This window comes from Parasteatoda tepidariorum, chromosome 2 (assembly GCF_982258835.1).
Source record: "Parasteatoda tepidariorum strain Cologne lab strain chromosome 2, Ptep-v5.0, whole genome shotgun sequence".
In the NCBI taxonomy this organism is placed as follows: Eukaryota; Metazoa; Arthropoda; class Arachnida; order Araneae; family Theridiidae; genus Parasteatoda; species Parasteatoda tepidariorum.
In genome coordinates, this window is record NC_141756.1 from 60,912,831 (window position 1) to 60,931,677 (window position 18,847).

General features: G+C 29.9%; 1 protein-coding gene across 1 annotated transcript in view; it reads left to right on the top strand.

The window, feature by feature from the left end:
• The window catches only part of LOC139425003 (ATP-dependent translocase ABCB1), a 103,930-nt gene that overhangs the window by 15,928 nt on the left and 69,155 nt on the right, over positions 1-18,847 (top strand). Inside the window, exons 7-21 of the mRNA XM_087157414.1 lie at positions 1,236-1,425; positions 1,541-1,654; positions 3,733-3,843; positions 3,925-4,050; positions 4,452-4,655; positions 4,750-4,920; positions 7,312-7,473; positions 7,554-7,796; positions 9,110-9,277; positions 10,608-10,709; positions 12,394-12,471; positions 12,549-12,632; positions 13,085-13,288; positions 16,385-16,485; positions 18,193-18,333. Of these exons, the coding sequence (XP_087013540.1) occupies positions 1,236-1,425; positions 1,541-1,654; positions 3,733-3,843; positions 3,925-4,050; positions 4,452-4,655; positions 4,750-4,920; positions 7,312-7,473; positions 7,554-7,796; positions 9,110-9,277; positions 10,608-10,709; positions 12,394-12,471; positions 12,549-12,632; positions 13,085-13,288; positions 16,385-16,485; positions 18,193-18,333 (2,199 nt within the window). The remainder of the gene's footprint in view (positions 1-1,235; positions 1,426-1,540; positions 1,655-3,732; positions 3,844-3,924; positions 4,051-4,451; positions 4,656-4,749; positions 4,921-7,311; positions 7,474-7,553; positions 7,797-9,109; positions 9,278-10,607; positions 10,710-12,393; positions 12,472-12,548; positions 12,633-13,084; positions 13,289-16,384; positions 16,486-18,192; positions 18,334-18,847) is intronic.

Consider the following 18,847-nt stretch of genomic DNA (forward strand, 5'->3'; position numbering starts at 1 on the left):
GCAAATTTCTTTCAAATTGGAAAGAAGGAAGTTAATTTAAAATGAAAGAAGGAGTAAAAAGCAATCGGAAGTAGTAACTTAGAAGTCTTACGATGAATTTTAAGCCCTGGCGCCATCTGTTGTTAGTTTTACACAATCAATCATCCATTGTTTAGCATTAACTTTAAGTGCTTGTTTATTCTGTCCTTTTCTTGCATTTATTCTCAGAAATAACAACTAACGTGCACTTATCGAACCATTTTTTTTTTAAATATTTATTTCTATATCATTTTTTGCCTGAATCCCAATTAACTGAATGCCTGCAAGTGACTTCATCGTAAGTAAATTGCGGCCTTTTTTATTCAGATACCAATCAAGTTCGACACACATGCGTATCTAACTATTTCTGATTTAAAACACATGGTTAGGCATAATAACTTCACTTTTTCTTGAGTTGCAAGTGCCCAATTATCTAGACTGTTACTACCATTTTAATATAATCTAGTATTCTTGAATAAGGTCGCGATGATGCGCATTAATTTCCTTTTATATGGACTACGTAATTCTCTGGACACAGCTTGAATTCTAATTAAAACTTAGATAATGCAATGAAATTTATGTTAAGGAAATAATTAAAGCACCCAATGACTTTTACCATTATTAAACTAAATTTCAAAATGGGACTTAAAATGAAATTTCGTCATTTAAAACTTTACGCATTCGAGGATTCTAACAGCAATTGCCTGATCTTAAAATGTTTAAAATGTAAGATAACTTAATTGAAAAGTGTTTTAATAATGAAAGACTTCTAGTATATAAAGAGCTCAAAGTCATCTGTGTTAGATAGTTTTTGCACCATCTCTATGTTGGTTATTTTTTTTTTTTCTTTTGCTGTCTTTGATCAAAACTACGGAGTCTCCCGCGAGCCAATATTTACTTCAAGCATGCGCAGTGTATATTTAGGGTATTCAAATTAAAGAAACTTTCTATAGCATCTAAGAACGCTTAGGAACTTGTTGAGTAAATGTTTGTCTGTTGGCCACTGAAGTAAGGCTGATCTTGATTGTAACTTCTAATGTATAGTTAAGTTATTGATCTATTTCAGTCTTGAATGGTTAATTTTATTTTTACAATACATTAGTTTGCATTCGATATTAATCAATAAAGGCATACATTAAAACAATGATTTGAAACACAAATGTAACCTATTTAAACTAACTTTTGTTACAATTTGTCTTTTCTCTAATATCAACCAGGTATGAAAATCACTTAATTCCTGCTATGCAAAAAGGTATTAAAAGAGGACTTTGGACTGCTATAGGAACAAGTGTTACCTGGTCTTCCATGTATGCAGGATATGCTCTCGCCTTTTGGTATGGCGTTCAACTTATTATTGAAGATTATGGTAAAGAAGACCCCGAATACGATGGAGGAGTTTTAATTATTGTTGAGTAATTTTAAACGTCATTAATTTAATAAAAGAATCTAGTTTTTCTTGTTTAAGAATTTTAATTTCGTTAATAAATTGTGATAAAAATTATAGTTGATTTTTTTCCTTCAGGTATTTTTCAATGTTATTACGGCATCTATGTTCATTGGACAGACAGCTCCTTATTTTGAAGCATTCGCTTTAGCTAGAGGATCTGCAGCTAAAATATTTAAAATTATTGAAAGGGTAAGTATTATTAATGTATTATTTATGTAATGAAAGGGTAATTACCTGTATTATTAATGTTAACTCGCCTATAGTTATATGTTTGACAGGGCAAAACATTCGATCTAATTTTTTACATCAAAAAATATCTTAAAGTATAAATATTAATTAGCATATTGATATCTTTCTTTAGTGCACTGGACAGCGATTAAAGTACGCAACACAAACTTTAGTTATTGATTAAAGAATTAATACCCACTAGAGAGTATCAGAAAGAAATTCAAATTGAAACTTCAAGCTCAAGAAAATAAAGTGATATTTTTTCAGCAATATATCTGTTTTAACAGTAATAAATTATTTAATTTTTATGAGCTTGGTGTAAACTTACTTTCTCAATTCCAGTATTTTTCAAATTTTCATTTAATAAATGTTTAGAATTATTTAATAAACAGTGATAAATACTTTTGTTTATAAAAATATTGAATAAGAAAGAACGAAAGATAAGAAATATTGAATAATCCAAGTTAATATCATGCATATTTTATTTTTTTAAAACACAGAAGTATCAAAATTCATGGAATGCTACTAATATTACGCATTAAACTTCCCAAATCATATGTGCCAACTGAAAAGACATCTACAATTAAAAGTAAAATAAATAAAAACTGGATGCTTTGTTTTGAGGGAACAGACGTTCATGTCCGATTGGTTTCATGTCAAACAGTTTAAGTGACTAAATAATTCACTAGAATTTCCCAGAATCTAAGCAAACGCAAACATTATGTACCTAGTGCCAAGTCAATGGCATTCTAAAAAAACTGTATTATTGTTAGGATGCATAAAGACCATGAACAATTGTATTTGACTACAATGTAACAGATCATTGAATATTAATTCAGCTGTAATAACTCAGGAGATTGAGCACTTGTCTCTCAATGAGGTAAACCAAATTCAAATTCCATCGATGGCTGGAAGATTAGAATTCTGTTCTCGACTCGAAACAGACCACAGTGATGTCGTAAAATATACTCAATGGTAGAATGAACATGGGTTAGAATCACATTTATGTCTAGCGAAACATGTAATGTTTTAGTTATTTTGCTCCCTCTTTAACTCAAATGAGGGTTAGTTCCATCAAACAATCTTCAACGAAGGCTAGTGTGTCCCAATGCTTGATCCTGGAGTTCCCTTTTCTTCTGCTTAGGGTTTAAAATTACAAGCTGAATATTTTGAGCCTCAAATCCAAATTTGAGAATGCTGTTCAATGCCGATAATAAAATAAAATGAAATAAAATCAAATAAAAAAGCATATTGATTCAATGATAGTTAGACGTCTGCGAGAGACCAAGCTCAGGTTATAAGGTGGCAGCCGTATTAGTTAAGTGGGGAAATAAGCTCCATATCTTTGTGAAAAATGCCACAGTTCATAACCTACTATGGCTTTTTGAATCGTCTAAACAGGTGACTTAATTCAAGTCACCTATCACCCAACCAACAAGCTTACGAAAAAGTGTCAAAGATCTCATGAAAGGAAAAACATTTGACATAGCTTGGTCGGCTATGCCAAATGTCCATTGGCTGTGGCTTTGATGACACAGCCATCAAAACCACAGCTGGTGGTCACGTCTCCCATGCCTCACACATTAATTGTATCTGCTTTGCCAAGCAGTGTTGCATATCTGTAGACGCTAACAACTTCACCCACGTAATGGGTAATTCAGTAAGCATTTATGTTCAGCCAGTGTGTCAATGTGGGAACTTATGCATCAATCTAAAAATTTTCTACATACTCTTAAAACTGTTGACAATATAACTATTTCTGAGATGCTTCATACTCTTTGCAGCAGTTGTCATCCCATGTTTAAAGTCTGTTGATTCCCGACTAGTGAAGATGCATAATGTTAACGAGCGTTAATTGAAATAATTCATGAAACTCTCATGCGATGATACCATGACCTACTTAATTCCATTCTACTGTCCTTTGACTATTGGCCTTTTGATGCACTAACATCATATTTCTTTGCAAACTTAATTACTTAACTATTATAGTAATTACTTTTTAAAATTATGGAACGGCAATATAACTTAATTTTTTTCAGAAACCAGTGATCGATAGCAGTTCTGAGGAAGGTCTGAAACCGGGATCTTTAAATGGCGTAATTAGTCTTGAAAATGTGACCTTTAATTATCCAGCAAGAAAAGATGTGACTGTATGTTCAGAAAATATAATATTTTTTTTAAAAATATTTAATTATTTCTGCTTATTTATTGAATTTTTTTTTTGTTTTAAGATTTTGAAAGATATGTCATTGAATATTGCGCCTGGAGAGACTGTGGCATTAGTGGGATCCAGTGGATGTGGAAAGAGCACTATAATTCAACTCATTTTAAGATTTTATGATTCGGAGTCAGGATGTGTAAGTTAGTTTCGATTAGAAAGTTATGCAATTTACAATAGAATGCTAATAAATGCATTAATGGTGATAAACACTCAATAAATACATTAAATAATGCGAACATACATTAAATATGCTAATAATAACATTAATATAACAGCATTAATATTTTTATTATTATTTTCACATTTTAATTCATTTAAGGAAAAATTATTAAGAGGAAATCGGTTAAAACATGATGAATTTGTGATCCTAAGTGGTGACTCGTAAGTTTGAATTCAAATTAAATTATTTCTCCAAAACTTTGCATTGAATTAATTACAATTTATTTCAATTTTGGTTTTCTGAGAACAATTACATGAAGTCGAATTAATATAATGTAGTGAGGCTATACTTAATGTGGTAGTTGAAATTTTTTATAGGTTCAACTTGACGGCATTGATGTTAAAGATCTAAACGTTGGCTGGTTAAGAGATCACATAGGTCTTGTTGGACAAGAACCGGTTCTGTTTTCGACCACGATTTTAGAAAATATTAAATATGGTAAATTAGATGCAACTCAAGAAGAAGTTGAAGCTGCTTCAAAGATTGCTAATGCTCATAGCTTCATTGATGCATTACCATTGGTATGGTATTAAATATTTACTTGTATTTATTCCGAGTTATTATGTTTTAATAACAACCACATTTTTATAAATGTTTTTTAAAAACAAAAATCAGAAATACAATACTCTGGTTGGAGAACGTGGAACTCAGCTGAGTGGAGGTCAGAAACAAAGAATTGCTATAGCTCGTGCCTTGATTAAAAATCCTAAAATACTGTTACTTGATGAAGCCACTTCAGCGTTAGATACTGAAAGTGAAGCTATTGTTCAAGCTGCTCTCGATCAGGTAATGAAAAACAGTTGAAAATTTTTTAAATTGTTTTCCAATTAAAAATTGGAGAATTTTAATAAACACAATCTGATTTAATAAATAAATAACTCTTGCTTTGTTACTACTTCTTAAATGAAATTGTGATATACTAGCATTATAAGTAAATGAATGCTTTAAATAATTATTCTTCCCATCTGGTTAATCATACTGGAGAGAAACAGTTTTCTCTTTCAGAAACTTGGCGTGGGTTTTAGTTTTGATGCGCAAACGTCAAACCAAATACACAAGTTTGAAGCTGTTAATGAAAAATTACCCGCCAATTATTGTTCTTACCCGTAACATCAGAAAAGGATCATTGAAACTTTAGACAGCTTATTCGCTTCAGACAATTAGTTGATAGCTATCACATTCCAGTTCCTAAAAACTGAAGAGTTATTTAGAGAACTCGTTTTAGAATTAAGAATTTTTTTAAAATTCTAAATAAAAGAAATCCTTCTTTTAAGGTTAAAATCACTGCTAAATTAAAAATATATCAATGCAACCTTGGCAACACCGGGTGAACCAGCCGTGTTTAAAAATTTGAGTTAAAAAAAACACAGCAGCTACGTTCTTCATATAAAATTTTCTAAATCACACTTCACATTGCTTCACACTTTTAAAACCCTGGGGATAGTTAATTTTTCTTCGATTATGCCAAAATTCTTTCCATCCGGAGATATCAGTTCATCTTAATGCTTTAAAATCTAGTTTCATTCATATTAATGCCGATTCCCCAGTTTTTGGTATTAATTCCTTCATAGCACTGGAAAAAGCACTCTAGCCTATCTCTTCCTCTCTCTCTCTAATACCATATTTTTTCTGGATCAATTTTTAATCCCCCCCCCCCCATTTTTTGTCTGTTAGCAAGGCAATTTCATATATTCTGTTTCAAATCTGTTTTATTTTTTTCATTCACGTCTGCTGAGTCTTGGGAATGAGGACTTTTTTTACGCGTTCTAAACATACCGACATTTTCCCAATTTAAAATTTTTTAAAAAAAATTCCAAATTTTTAATAATTTCCTGTGTAGAGGAGTATAAATTATATACAATTTTCATAGATAAAACCATCTTTAACCTCGATTCTATTACATCTATCAACTTAATTTTATTCCCAGCAGGTCAGGTGGCCGAGCGGTTGGCGTACCTGACTGCGAAGCCAATGCCTGCGGATTCAAATTCCACTTTGGGCATGGATGTTTCTCTCTATCTGTTGGGTGTGAATGTGGTTCACCCTATTAACGAGTATCTGCGACAGTATAGTGTGGGTAATGTTGCTCATCTTCGTGGCTTAGGTTCACAAGGACCCACTGAGTAACGTTAAATGTGCAACACTTCCGGCATCTTCCGAGGTGATGAACAAAACTGCCGTTAAAAAGAGTATCCCCATTTTGGATTTTGCATACAAAAAAAGATATATAGTACTTTTAGCAGAAATAGTATATTATTTGCAGGACTTTTGCTGAATAGCAATATCAGACGTGTAAATAGACAAAAGTACAAATTATCATTATTTTATTTAATTTGTCACAAACTGTCACAATTTGAACTAAAATGTTTGGTGCCTTATTTATTCTTACCCCCCCCTATTATCTTGTCACAAACTGTCACAATTTCAAGACCCTCTCCCTCTCCAAACGTGATATCATTTGCCGTTTGTGGGCGCTGGTCTTTCACGCTTCGTATCATCTAAATTTCAGTAACTGTTATGGCAGCTTAAAAGCATATTTTTGTAAACGAAATTTTACATTCAAGCATGTCGATGTCTCGAGTGTGATCAAATCCTGCAATATTCTTGCATATTGCTCTTCGTACGCTTTATTTATGGAACAATGACGAAGCGTTATCTGGAGGTAAGCAGCAATACGCTTGTTTTAATACAGTTTCAAAGCATTTTTTAAAACCTACTAATGAGAGAACAATAAGCAATGTAAGCAATGCTAAATTTATTTTCATGTTCTGGTCCCTTCGTATTTTTTTGAAATTGCATTAGATTTGCAAGATACTTCCTTGCTATCGCATTTGACATAAGTGCATTATTATAACTAAACATTGTAAGTTTCAGCTTGATTTGACTTAAATTATTTGTTTTGAGTAAAAATGATTTAATTATATTTTATCATTGGTGATTAAAGGATTTTAGTTTTGATGATATACTCAGCCATTGTCGATTTTCAGACATTCAATTATGCCTTATGTGTACTAAAATGCATTAACTTTTATGGCATTTATTAATTTTATCAATTATATTAAGTTCAATGATATTAGATAATATTAGCAAAGCAAGAACTTTGTCAAACCCAAATTCTTAAGAGAATAATATATTTTCCTATTTATTAGCATAAAAATATATGCATTCAAATTTTAGGCACGGAAAGGTCGAACAACGATTATCGTCGCACATAGGCTTTCTACGATTAGAACTGCTGATAAAATAGTTGTTTTATCTGAAGGAAAGGTAAAAGAAAGTGGGACGCATGACGGACTAATGGAAAGAAAGGGTCTTTATTATGATTTAGTTGTTACACAGGTAAATTTCGTGTCAAAGATTTATTCCAATATGTTAATTTGTTTTGGTGTCTAATTGATATTTTGAATTCATTTTTTAAGACTAATACTTCTGAAGAAGAAGAAGAAGAAGAAGGGAATGATGAATTACCACTTATAGAAGACGGAACCCGTACTCTTAGCATATCATCAGACATTAGCTCACAAAGGTGTTTATCTTCAGTAAGCATCCCTAAATCAACACCTCATCGTCGAAAATTAAGCGGTAAAGATCGTCGAATATCTACAAATAGTATACATGGTCACCAAATTACTCCTTATGGTGCTGTAAACAAAGTCTCAGAGGTAAATAAAAGAAAAGTTTATTTGATATTGTACTCTGTAAAAAAAATTTTTTTTACCAACTCTGATCTAACTGCTATCAACTAATTTAAACCTTTAAAAATATAAAGGCATATAGAAGGTAAAAAGGTAAGGTGGCCAATGCAGAAAACTACAAAGTTTGATATGAATAAACAGTTTGGTAGAAATGGAGCTTAATATTCGAGGAATATAGATAGAAGATTTAAAATGCTACTCTACTAATTAGGACACTGGTATAATATTTCTTCTGATATATTTTGAATTTCTCTTAAATCTCTTCTAATCCAGATAGATTTAAAAAAAGTATTCAGTTCATGAGTAATCTATTAAAAATATGCAGATTTAATTATCGAGTTTTCGTTGTTCGATTGTTACTACGTCTATACCACAGAACTCGGCTGAGGAGTTTAGTGCCCATATTCAGTACCCGAAACATGACAATGAAGTTTCTAACCACCAACAGAAAAAGTAAGTTTGCAGCCAAATCAATATTATCATTAACATTTTTATATTTCTGGGAATAAAATTATCAAGATCTAAACTATGTTCCCCAAAAACTTTTTAAACATTCTTCGAAAAATTAGTTCAACGTTAAATTACAATATCTGTTCCTTGAACCATAATGAAGTGAAAATTTGCTTTCCGTTCAAATTATATCATACCTTAATATCGTGTAATCAAATTTAAATTGAAAAGTATTATTATAAGATTCAACTTAGTACCATATAGAAGTTTATATCATATTTGTAAAATAATATGGTTGAAAACTCGTAAATAATAATACATCGGAACTCAGTTCAAAAATTTCTGTTTATTTCTGTATGTTTTCAGATGTATGTATGTAATGATAGTATGTATGAAGATAATGAATATGAAGATACTATGTTCACAATCTCAAAATAGATGAAAAAATCTCCAATAAAACTATCATTTTCGGCACTTCCAATTTCAATTCTAGAACTGCACTTTTCAGGTTTGAAAATCAGTTTTCAAATATTTACCAGGTAGCACCTAATAATTCTCGAAATAAATGTCAAATGTTAAATTGTTTCATTCCATTGTATTTTCAGAACATGAAAGAGTTACACGAAACTGTAAATAATTTCTAGAATATATACTTTTATATTCAAATATAATCTTAATAATCCAGAGAATGGTATAGTTACTATTCTAGAACTCATTATTTTAATGCACAAGAAGATTGAATTTTTTTAAAAACAAAATAGCTTTAGTTATACAATGTACAATAACTTGAAAATTTATCATTAATGTTTCGATAATTCGATCAATTTTAGAAGGAACTGGATGAAGAAGAAGAAGATGAAAAGGCCTCCCCCTCAAAATTTCGATTATTAAAAGTTTCGGCACCTGAATGGCCGTATATACTAGTTGGAGGAATTGCTGCCATGTGCATGGGCTTACACATGCCTGCTTTCGGTATCATATTTGGATCTATCTTAGGGGTATGAATAGATGTTTAATCTTTTTTTTTTATTTTGCTTTATGAAAAAGCTTAAAAACATGAATACAAAATGTTCGCTTATTAAAATAATTTAGAAAAAAAATATCGTCATTTGTGCAAAAAATCTTATTTTTCGGAATTATTTTGTAGTTAATACAGTTACACCTATATTATCACATTCAAGGCACAAGATTTTTCTAGAGTTTGTGCTTAGACTATATTTTCTTGTATGCTTTAGTTATCACTAAATCATTTGAATAAGAGAAGCTCTGTTAATTTGAGGACTTTTTTTGGAATTCGAATATATTTGGTTTCTTTATTGAAGATGTGGGAAATCTGAATCTTAACACTTCATTGCATTCCGTAAGGGGAAATACGTCAAAATGTGTAAGAATTTTTCCCTGTTTATGGGAAGTTTTACTTCGGTTTCATGGTCTGTTTCACCATAGAACCGGTCTGAAATCTGCTTAAGACTATATTTCCATTTTTTGTACTTTTTCTGTCAGCGATAATGTTTCTCTAATGAGAGAATCATTTTTATAGTATCAAACTTACACAGCGATTCACCTAAAAGATTAAAACTTAACTCATTTTATCTTCGTAGTTTTAATTATATTTTTTATATTTTAAGCCTAATAAATAGCGTTGTCAGGAACATAAAAAAAAGTAATTTCTTATTACCATTATGGTAGATAATTCGAAAATTTTGATATTTAAACACTATTATGCGACTTTTGCGTTTTCTTTATAAGGAATAGAGAGTTTTTGCATAGCGTTTGCTTTACATCATACCGGCTAACATGATCTGATTAATCTAAACATTTTTATTTGAATGTTTAGAACAGTGGTACATGTCATGATTTAAAATTTTATTATTGATTTAATAAACTTAATTTAGAATCCCTTTATCCAATACTACATATGAAGAACTTAAACATACATAAAACCTATTAATTATGCAGCGAAGATTTTAATTAATTTAACAAAGCAAAATTTAAAAAATTTAAGTTTACCCCAGTTTGTTTTCTGATTACAGGTATAAATATTCTGGATAGCTAAGACTTCCAGGGTTAGCAGCCATAATTTACACTAACCGAAGCATTTATCTGATTTTCTAGTCTTTAGCATCGCTGTGATTTGTACGAAAACTTTTGTGCAATGGCATTTACCGTTGGAGATGGGGAGGAACGTAATGCTTCGCAAAATCTCTCTAATTTTTCTATGCAATTCAAAATTTTCTTACTGATTCACAGAGTTTAATGACGAAATTCTGCATAGAAAATGTGGTTTTACAGTGATTAAATTTTTTTACATTTTTAACTGTTGTACAGGTATTAGCTAAACCACCTGAAGAAATTACTGGAGAAACTAACTATTGGTGTCTCATCTTTTTGCTTTTGGCATTTACATCTTTCACCAGTACGTTCCTGCAGGTAATATTTTTTTTTTCAATTTTTTTTAAGCAAGAAAGACAGAAACCAGTTAATATAAAAGAGCATTCTTTCTAATTTTATAGAATTTAGTTGTATTTTAATTTTAATATTTATTTTTGCAACAATATTTTTATTTTTAATCTCTTTGTTGTTTTCATGTATTTTCTGATTAGATCTGAATGTATTATTTAAAAAATTGAGAAGAATTCTACTCAAAACAATTTTTGGTAAAGTTACTAACTGCATAAAAATAAAAATTCCGGTGAAAAAGCAACATAAATTTAGATAATATAACCAAAACCTACGGTATTTAAACCATTCATTTGGTAGTTGTTTTCGCTTATATGGTAACGATTTACCGAAAATTCTGTTTTTCAAAATTATAGTTCATGTTGCCATACATTTAGTAAAAAATCTCCAACTGCAAAGCAATTTTTAACGAATAACTGGTTTTTATGCTATGCTCTTAAGTATCATGATATTATAACCAAATTTTATCACTTATGATAAAACAGCATTCTATTGTTAATTTCACTAAAATCATTACCAAAACGCTTCGGTAAAAATTATCGATCTTTCTGGTGTTCCTATTGAGCCTGAAACATGATAAATTTTTAATTATTTTGCTAGTTTTAACCACGCTTTTTTTCAGTGCGACAACAGCACCCACTTTTTTTAGTAAAACAATATGTTTACATTTTAAACATATACACATTTTATTTATTTCTATGTTATACATTTATCTTCTAAAAAATACATATTAAAATTAACATTAAATTCGATGTATAATAGATAAAAAACTAATTCTTACGCTCAAAATTATTTAAACAATCTCAACTAATAAGATGAATTTATCATTGATCATTTTTTCTTCTAAACACAAAGGACAAAAAATTAGACACTCTTAGAGAAATCATGAAAAACATCGTTTAATAACGTGTAACACTGCCTGGACTCAGTTAGGAAGTGAGTCCACAAGGTTTTGTGGAGACGTCGAATCCAGTTTTACCAACTCGCTGAGGATTTGATCGCCTAAATCCACCAAATTGCGAGGATGCTGATTTCGGCGTTTTATCCGTTGTTCCAGTATGTCCCACAAGTTTTCAATGGGGTTCAAGTCAAGTTATTTTGTAGGCCAGTCGAGATGCAATTAACTGTCTGAGTGTTCATAAAACCAACCACATATTCTTCAAGTCCGATGAACTTTGATGTTGTTATCTTGAAAAATAGGTGTATCGACAGCATACTCTTCATGAAGATGTTGACTGCAAGGCAATGCCTGATTATCCAGAATGCTCGAATTAACATGTTGGTTCATGTTACTGCACAACTCAATGAGGGAGCCCAATCCATTATAAGAAAAACTCCCCCAAAACATGACAGACCCACCTCCAACTTGAACCTGACCATGCACACAGTCAATATGACCATGGGCATGGTCAAACACTATTGCCCATTTCCACCACTTTATCATACTTACCTACACTTGCCCATATTCACGCACAATTTCCGCTAAATACGAAAATATCTCACTGCTGGCTACTTACCTTTGATCACAGTTGAGCATGTCACTTGAACCTGTGTCATCTAACGGGACCTAACGATTCAAGAGTGTTTGCACGCTAGTATGACTAATTTTTTGTCCAGTGAGCGCATGTTGTATTTAATTGTTACTCATCCTTAGGTATTCATGTTTTCTGTTGCTGGAGAAAAACTGACTTCAAGGTTAAGAAAAATGGTGTTCGCCAACATAATTTCACAGGTTCATAATTATTTTATTTCACTATAAAAAGTTTGTTTTAAAACTCATTATAATCTTTAAAAAAATGTTTTACATAGGATATGAGTTATTTCGACAGTACTAAAAACAGTGTTGGGGCTCTTTGTTCTCGTTTGACTTCAGATGCTTCACAAGTTCAAGGGGTAAGTGTAGTTCTTTCATTTAATATAGTAATATAAATGAGGAAATTTCGCGTATTTCGAAAATTGAACTTCGGAGTGCCGTGACGTTCAACCATTATTTTAAATTTTATATTTATATCAAAGTAAAGATTCAATCATTAGTTAACAAGTTACCAGTCAGCCAATTAAATTATTTCTTAGATTTTGCATGGAAATTTAAAATAGTCTACATTTTCAACTTCAGTTACATCGATTTTTCTCCTACTACCCTTCTTTCTTTCTTTATTTATTTTCTTTTTTTTCTCCTTGAGATACAAACTTCATATTTGTTTAACAAATTCAAGTCGGGTGTATGTATAAAAAATTCAATTCAATTACTTTAAACAAAGTTAACAACAAAAATATTAAATGTATAAAAAATGTTTTAATCTGCACTTTCAATTCTTTAATTTTTATTTTAATGATTTATCTAGGCCACAGGTGCAAGAATGTCAACATTATTTCAAGCTTTTTCAACATTTTTGTGTGGCATAGTTCTAGCAATGTGGTATGATCAGAGACTTGGGGCTCTTACTCTTGCTTTCATTCCATTCGTACTTTTAGGTACCTATTTTGAATCCATAGTTGTATCCGGCCAATCAACAAGTGAAAAGGCTGGAACAGAGACTGCATCTAAGGTAAATGTGCTTGGAAAATATGTAATTGATCAGCAAAGAGGCTTTGTTGGAATGAAGAATTTTAGTTCTAGATTAATAGTTTCTAAAAAAAGGAAGTAAAATTAAGACATAAGATTTTTTCAATATCTTAACCCTTTAACGGGGCCTTTATTTCCAGTAAAGGTAAATTAAAGTATTTTTGGAATTGAAATTGTTTTAAGAGCAGTAATTGATATATAAAAAAAAACTTATTTAGTTTATAAAAATGCCATTTTTTTGGTGGTAAATATATTTAACATGACCTATTAGGAACTTACTGATTTTATTTTTCTTTATTTATAATATAAATTCCTTAAATGCTGCAAACTTCAAAAGAAATTATGTATTTATAACTTTTAGACGTTTTTTAAAAGTGACAAATGGTTACCAGTTTTATTCAAACTCACTTCAAGAAAGCTGAAGTTATTGAAAAATGGAAACCTAAATTAAAAGTTGTAAAACGTGGTGGTAAGTATACTTACCACGGCCTTCAAAAGGGTTAAGTTATCAAAATTTCACAGTTCGAAAATCAAAAATATCAAAATTTTACAAGATTTCCAATAATTTTAAAGGCATTTAATGACCATAACTTTCACTTACAAATACATAAATAAAGCTTTTGCTACAAAATTGTATTCAAGTAAATAAATTCATTTTAGTTGCGAAAACTACTTCGTTTCTCAGTTCTTGAGATGTAGCGATAAGCTGTACACATAAAAAAGATATTAAGAAGTTTTGACTTTCGTCCGGTGCTCTCGCAAAACAAGAAAACTAAATTCTGACAACTGTGTCCTGGATTCAAAATTCCGATTAGCTTACAAAAAAAACTTTTATATTTACTCAAAGAAAGCCCTTTTGGTACCTAGTGTCGTATCTTAAACTATCGTTCAAATTCATACCAATATAATTTATTATTATATTAAGTATTAATAATTTAACACTTCTCGAAAAAAAAGAATGAATTTAAAACAAAAAAACAAATGTTTTGTATCTTCCTTAACGCCATAATTTTTGAAAGCAAGACTTAAAATTTTGACAATTCAAGTGAACATTTCTTACTATATATAAAATTCTAATGATGGTGTCGCAGTTTTCCATTGTTGTCAGTGCATTTTTATTGGCCAGAAAATCACGTGGTGTATCCAGTTTTTCCTCATTCGTCTCCTTATTGTTACGCTTTTAATTCAAGAGTTTAAAACTAAGAGAATTGTTGTTTTTTTATTAGTATTATAATGTAAATCTGCCTTACATTTTAAGATAAAGTTATTTAGAAAGGTGGTCTAACAATTATTATTTTTGAGCAAATAACATTAATATGCTGTTATAAATTACAGTTAAAGAGATCTGTTAAATGATTTAGAACTTAACGATCAGCTTCATGCACAATGAGAAGCAGGCAACAAAAAAAAAGTTGTTAATCTATCCTTCTGTTTGGTAAGCGAAAATATTAAATTAAGGATGTGAACTCATCAAATTTGTTTCAACAATATAAATGTCATTTTAAAAAATGATTACTTAGAACAATCACTTCTGTTTACCAATAGATCCAAATATCTAATATATATAATTCTCTTACGTGGCTCCCAAATTTTGGCTGTATTTCTTTTCGCCGGTGGCAACGTTTGCTTTGTTTTGTTTACGTTACTATTTCTGTTACACGGCAAATCGACCCATGATTGCCGCTAAAAATGTCACATGCCAAATCTATCTGAGGTGACTCAACATATAGCGCTTTTAAAAACGGAAACTGAAATAACCAGAGAGCATCAGCTGCGGCAATCTCATACTATTAAGCTAGGCAGAAGTGAGTAGTCTTTGTCGATAGATCTTTATTTTAGTATTTTGTCGAAAGCGCTTTTTTTTTCACGAATTTATACATTACGAATTTATTTGACGATTTTTGATTTATGTTACGAATTATACTATAGGACATTTCTAATAGGTTTAACGAATTACATGTCATTTATTTGAATTCAAATTTATGCTAATGACTTAGTATTTACTAAAAATATGTAATTTTTTTATATGGATTTGAATGATTGTTTTGAATTCTTAGAATTGTGTGCATTTGCAATGTACCTAAGTTAGTAGCGAGTGAAGCGATCTTGGTACGCGAAGCAAACCATATAAGATTGCGTAGCAATTTTCGGGGGTTGGCGAGCGTTAGCGAGCAGGGGGCGCAGCTCACTAGTATTGAAAATAATTGTTGAAGAGCACGACAAAATGATATGATATTAGGTATAGAATTCAATTTATATGAAACACTTCATTGTTAAAGTAGACGCTGAATATAGAATTTAGATTTAGCTTCTGTAAATCTGCAACAAAAATTTTCCAGAGCATGTAAATTTGATGATATGTTGCAAAATTAAATAATGATAAAGACAAAAAATGCAGATTATCGCATTAAATATTCCATTGCTAAAATAAACACATAGTTATAAACTTTAGTTTTATCATCTATTTAAAATATGTTATCTAATTATACAGACATATCAATAAAGTTAAATTATAATATATAAAAAACTTTCCAGCTCTTGCATTAGACTAAGCCACGCCTAAAATAATTTAATTCTATTCTTCTATTTCTGGTGTTAAAATTTTAAGAAATAATAAATGATCGTAATGCATTTAACAATGACTCCCGTGATAAGTTTTGTAATTCAAACAAATAAAAATTTGTTGATCTATATCAAATGTCTTTAACTCTTTTATCACAACGGGTGAGATGACTTGTCTTCCAGGAATACTCGCTGTGCTCTATTGTTGTGTTAGTGAATATGGTTATTGATTGCAATTGATTATTATCTTTTGAAGTGAAATAAACAAGTTTCAAAAGAATCTGAGTTTTGTTTCAATTTTAGTGCGGTAAGGGAACTGCATGCGCAGAGAATTGTGCAAAGGCGCGTCATTGCTCTGATGAAAGTGTTAATTAATTTTCTTGTGACTTATTATAATTTCCTTGACTTGTGAATTTCCTCTGACTTGTGAATTTCCTCTGACTTGTGAATTATAATTTCTTTTAAGTACATAAACTTTAAGAGTTAAAAATTAATGCATAAAATTTTTCTCCTGCAGGTAGCAATCGAAGCAATAGAAAGTATACGTACTGTCGCCTCTTTACATCAAGAAAAGAAATTCTATCAACAGTTCTACTCAGCTCTTCTGAAGCCCTTTAAGTCAGTTTTTAGTCACACAATCAAATTTTTTTTTAAATTTTTATGAGTTATAAACAAGTAAAAAAGCAATGTAAATTTAAGAAAAAGAAATCAAATTTAAAAATAAATTGCTTACTAAAATAAATAAATAAAAAATAAATTTTGAAACAATTGAGCATCGACTCTCGTTAAACTGTTCTATTTTATTTTATTTTATTTTATTTTATAACCGTCGTTGAACAGCCGATCCAATTTTATAGGTTAAGGACTAGAAAAAATGTTCTTATGAGAAATAAAAAAAAAATTATTCATTTTGTAAAAAGATGCGTTTTTTTTAAATACAGCTTAAAGTTATAAGTATGGTTCATAAGAAAACGACGAGTTTCCATTTCGCTGTCAAAATGTTAAAACAAATATTATATGTTTATAATGAATTTAAACTTACAAATACTCCTCTATTGCTACAACTGCTACTAGGAAAATGAAAAACAAGCATAATTTTCCTTCATTTCCTTCTTACAATCTTAGCTCTTTAAGTTTATAAGACAAGTTTTTGTAGGTGACTACTAGTCAAGTTATCTTTGTCCTTGCATAACAAAAGTTTAGTTTTTATAGAAATCCTTGTAGCAATGATTGTTCCAGGTTTGATCCAGGCATCCAGTGTTTGCTTCAAAAGTATGCTATTATTGTTGATCACATATCTTGACAGCTTACAACTGAAATCAATATTTTATGCCATAAATGTCATAAAAAAAACTATTGCTCACTATAAAACTATTTTATTGCTATTTTAACAATAGTTGTATTTGCTTTCAACTTTTGTCTAGTATTCAGTGTTCATTTGCTTTGTGTCCAGTGTAACGAAAATTTCATCTGCTATAATGATTGCCGCTATTCTGTAAAAAACTCAATTACTCAAATTACAGTAAAATGTACATGCCCTCAAAAGGGGGAATGTACTTTTTACCGTAAAATCTTATTTTACCGAAAGTTACGGAACAGAAATCTGATATACAGCAATTTTTACAGCATTAGTTACCTTGAAATCACTGACTCACGCTGATTAAATGAATGTTACTGTAAAAATTACGCGATAATATTTTGTTGTAAAAATGAGGGATTGTTCACTTAAAGTGCCGGTACTTTATGCTATAGTTTGATTTGGAATTTTTCACAGTGTATACCAATTGAAACATGACTTTGTTTAAGTCAAATAATATCGTATAATATTGTTTCATATGATTTAATTTAAAGAAATATATGATTCAATTTTACACCATGTTGAGCTCACAGAAAATTTGCTTGTTATCACAGCTAAAATTCTAATGATATATCAAAATATTAGGACGCTGGTTAGTAATAACATTAATATTTTCCTTAAGGACATGATTTCCTTTTAAGCTTACATGAAATTATGATCATATCAGAAATAATTTATTACGTTTAATTTTAGTTTCCTTAATTATTTTTTGATAATTATAAAAATTTCCCGGTTTTCTAATTTAATTAAATTTATACTCTTAAATTATCAAAAAAAAACTAAAAAAATGACTTACCTTTAAATTAATGCTTCAATTAAAAAGTAAATCCTTCAGCAAGTTTCGTAAAATATTTAGCAAATAATTAAGAAGTATATAAATAAACTGCGTTGTTTTTCTTTTTTGTTCTAGTCATTTTTCTTTGAAAAAAACAGCCTTTTATTAATATTACTAACACTTATTTTTTTAGGAATTCTCAGAAAATGGCACACATTAGAGGTCTTATTTATGGATTTGCCCAAGGAACAAATATATTTTCTTATGCTGCAGTCTTGTACTATGGATCAGTACTAGTAGCTGATAAAGAGATCAAATATGAAAATTTATTAAAGTGAGATATTTTTGAAAAGATCCCCAAAATTATTTTCATTAACAATTTTGAGTACATAAAATTTATAACTTTAAGGACTTTCTTTCCATGACTTGATTGGCAGACATAAAAATATTAAGCGCATAAAAAAATATTAAGCGCGAAAATTTTAGAAATTGGAGACATACCGTGATAGGAAAATAAAGAGGTTTAATCTAATAACCAGAATTACACAGCACTTAGAATTTTTGACTAAGGAAAAATTTAAATTGAAATGATTAATAATTAAAAAATGAAAAACTTTCCAGTATCACAAACTTTTAATTCTGCGCAAACAAAAAATTTGTATCAAATTTTTATGCCTAAAACATATTAGCTTCTTATTAATAAATTATTAAATTGATATTTGAAAGAGCATAATGAAATTAAATTTCTTACTTCTTCGAAAGTTAGAATATTGTCGTATAGTTTTCATTCGTATAGTTGAATCATTTTGAAGTAAATTTAATTGTTATAACTGTTGTAACTAAAAACT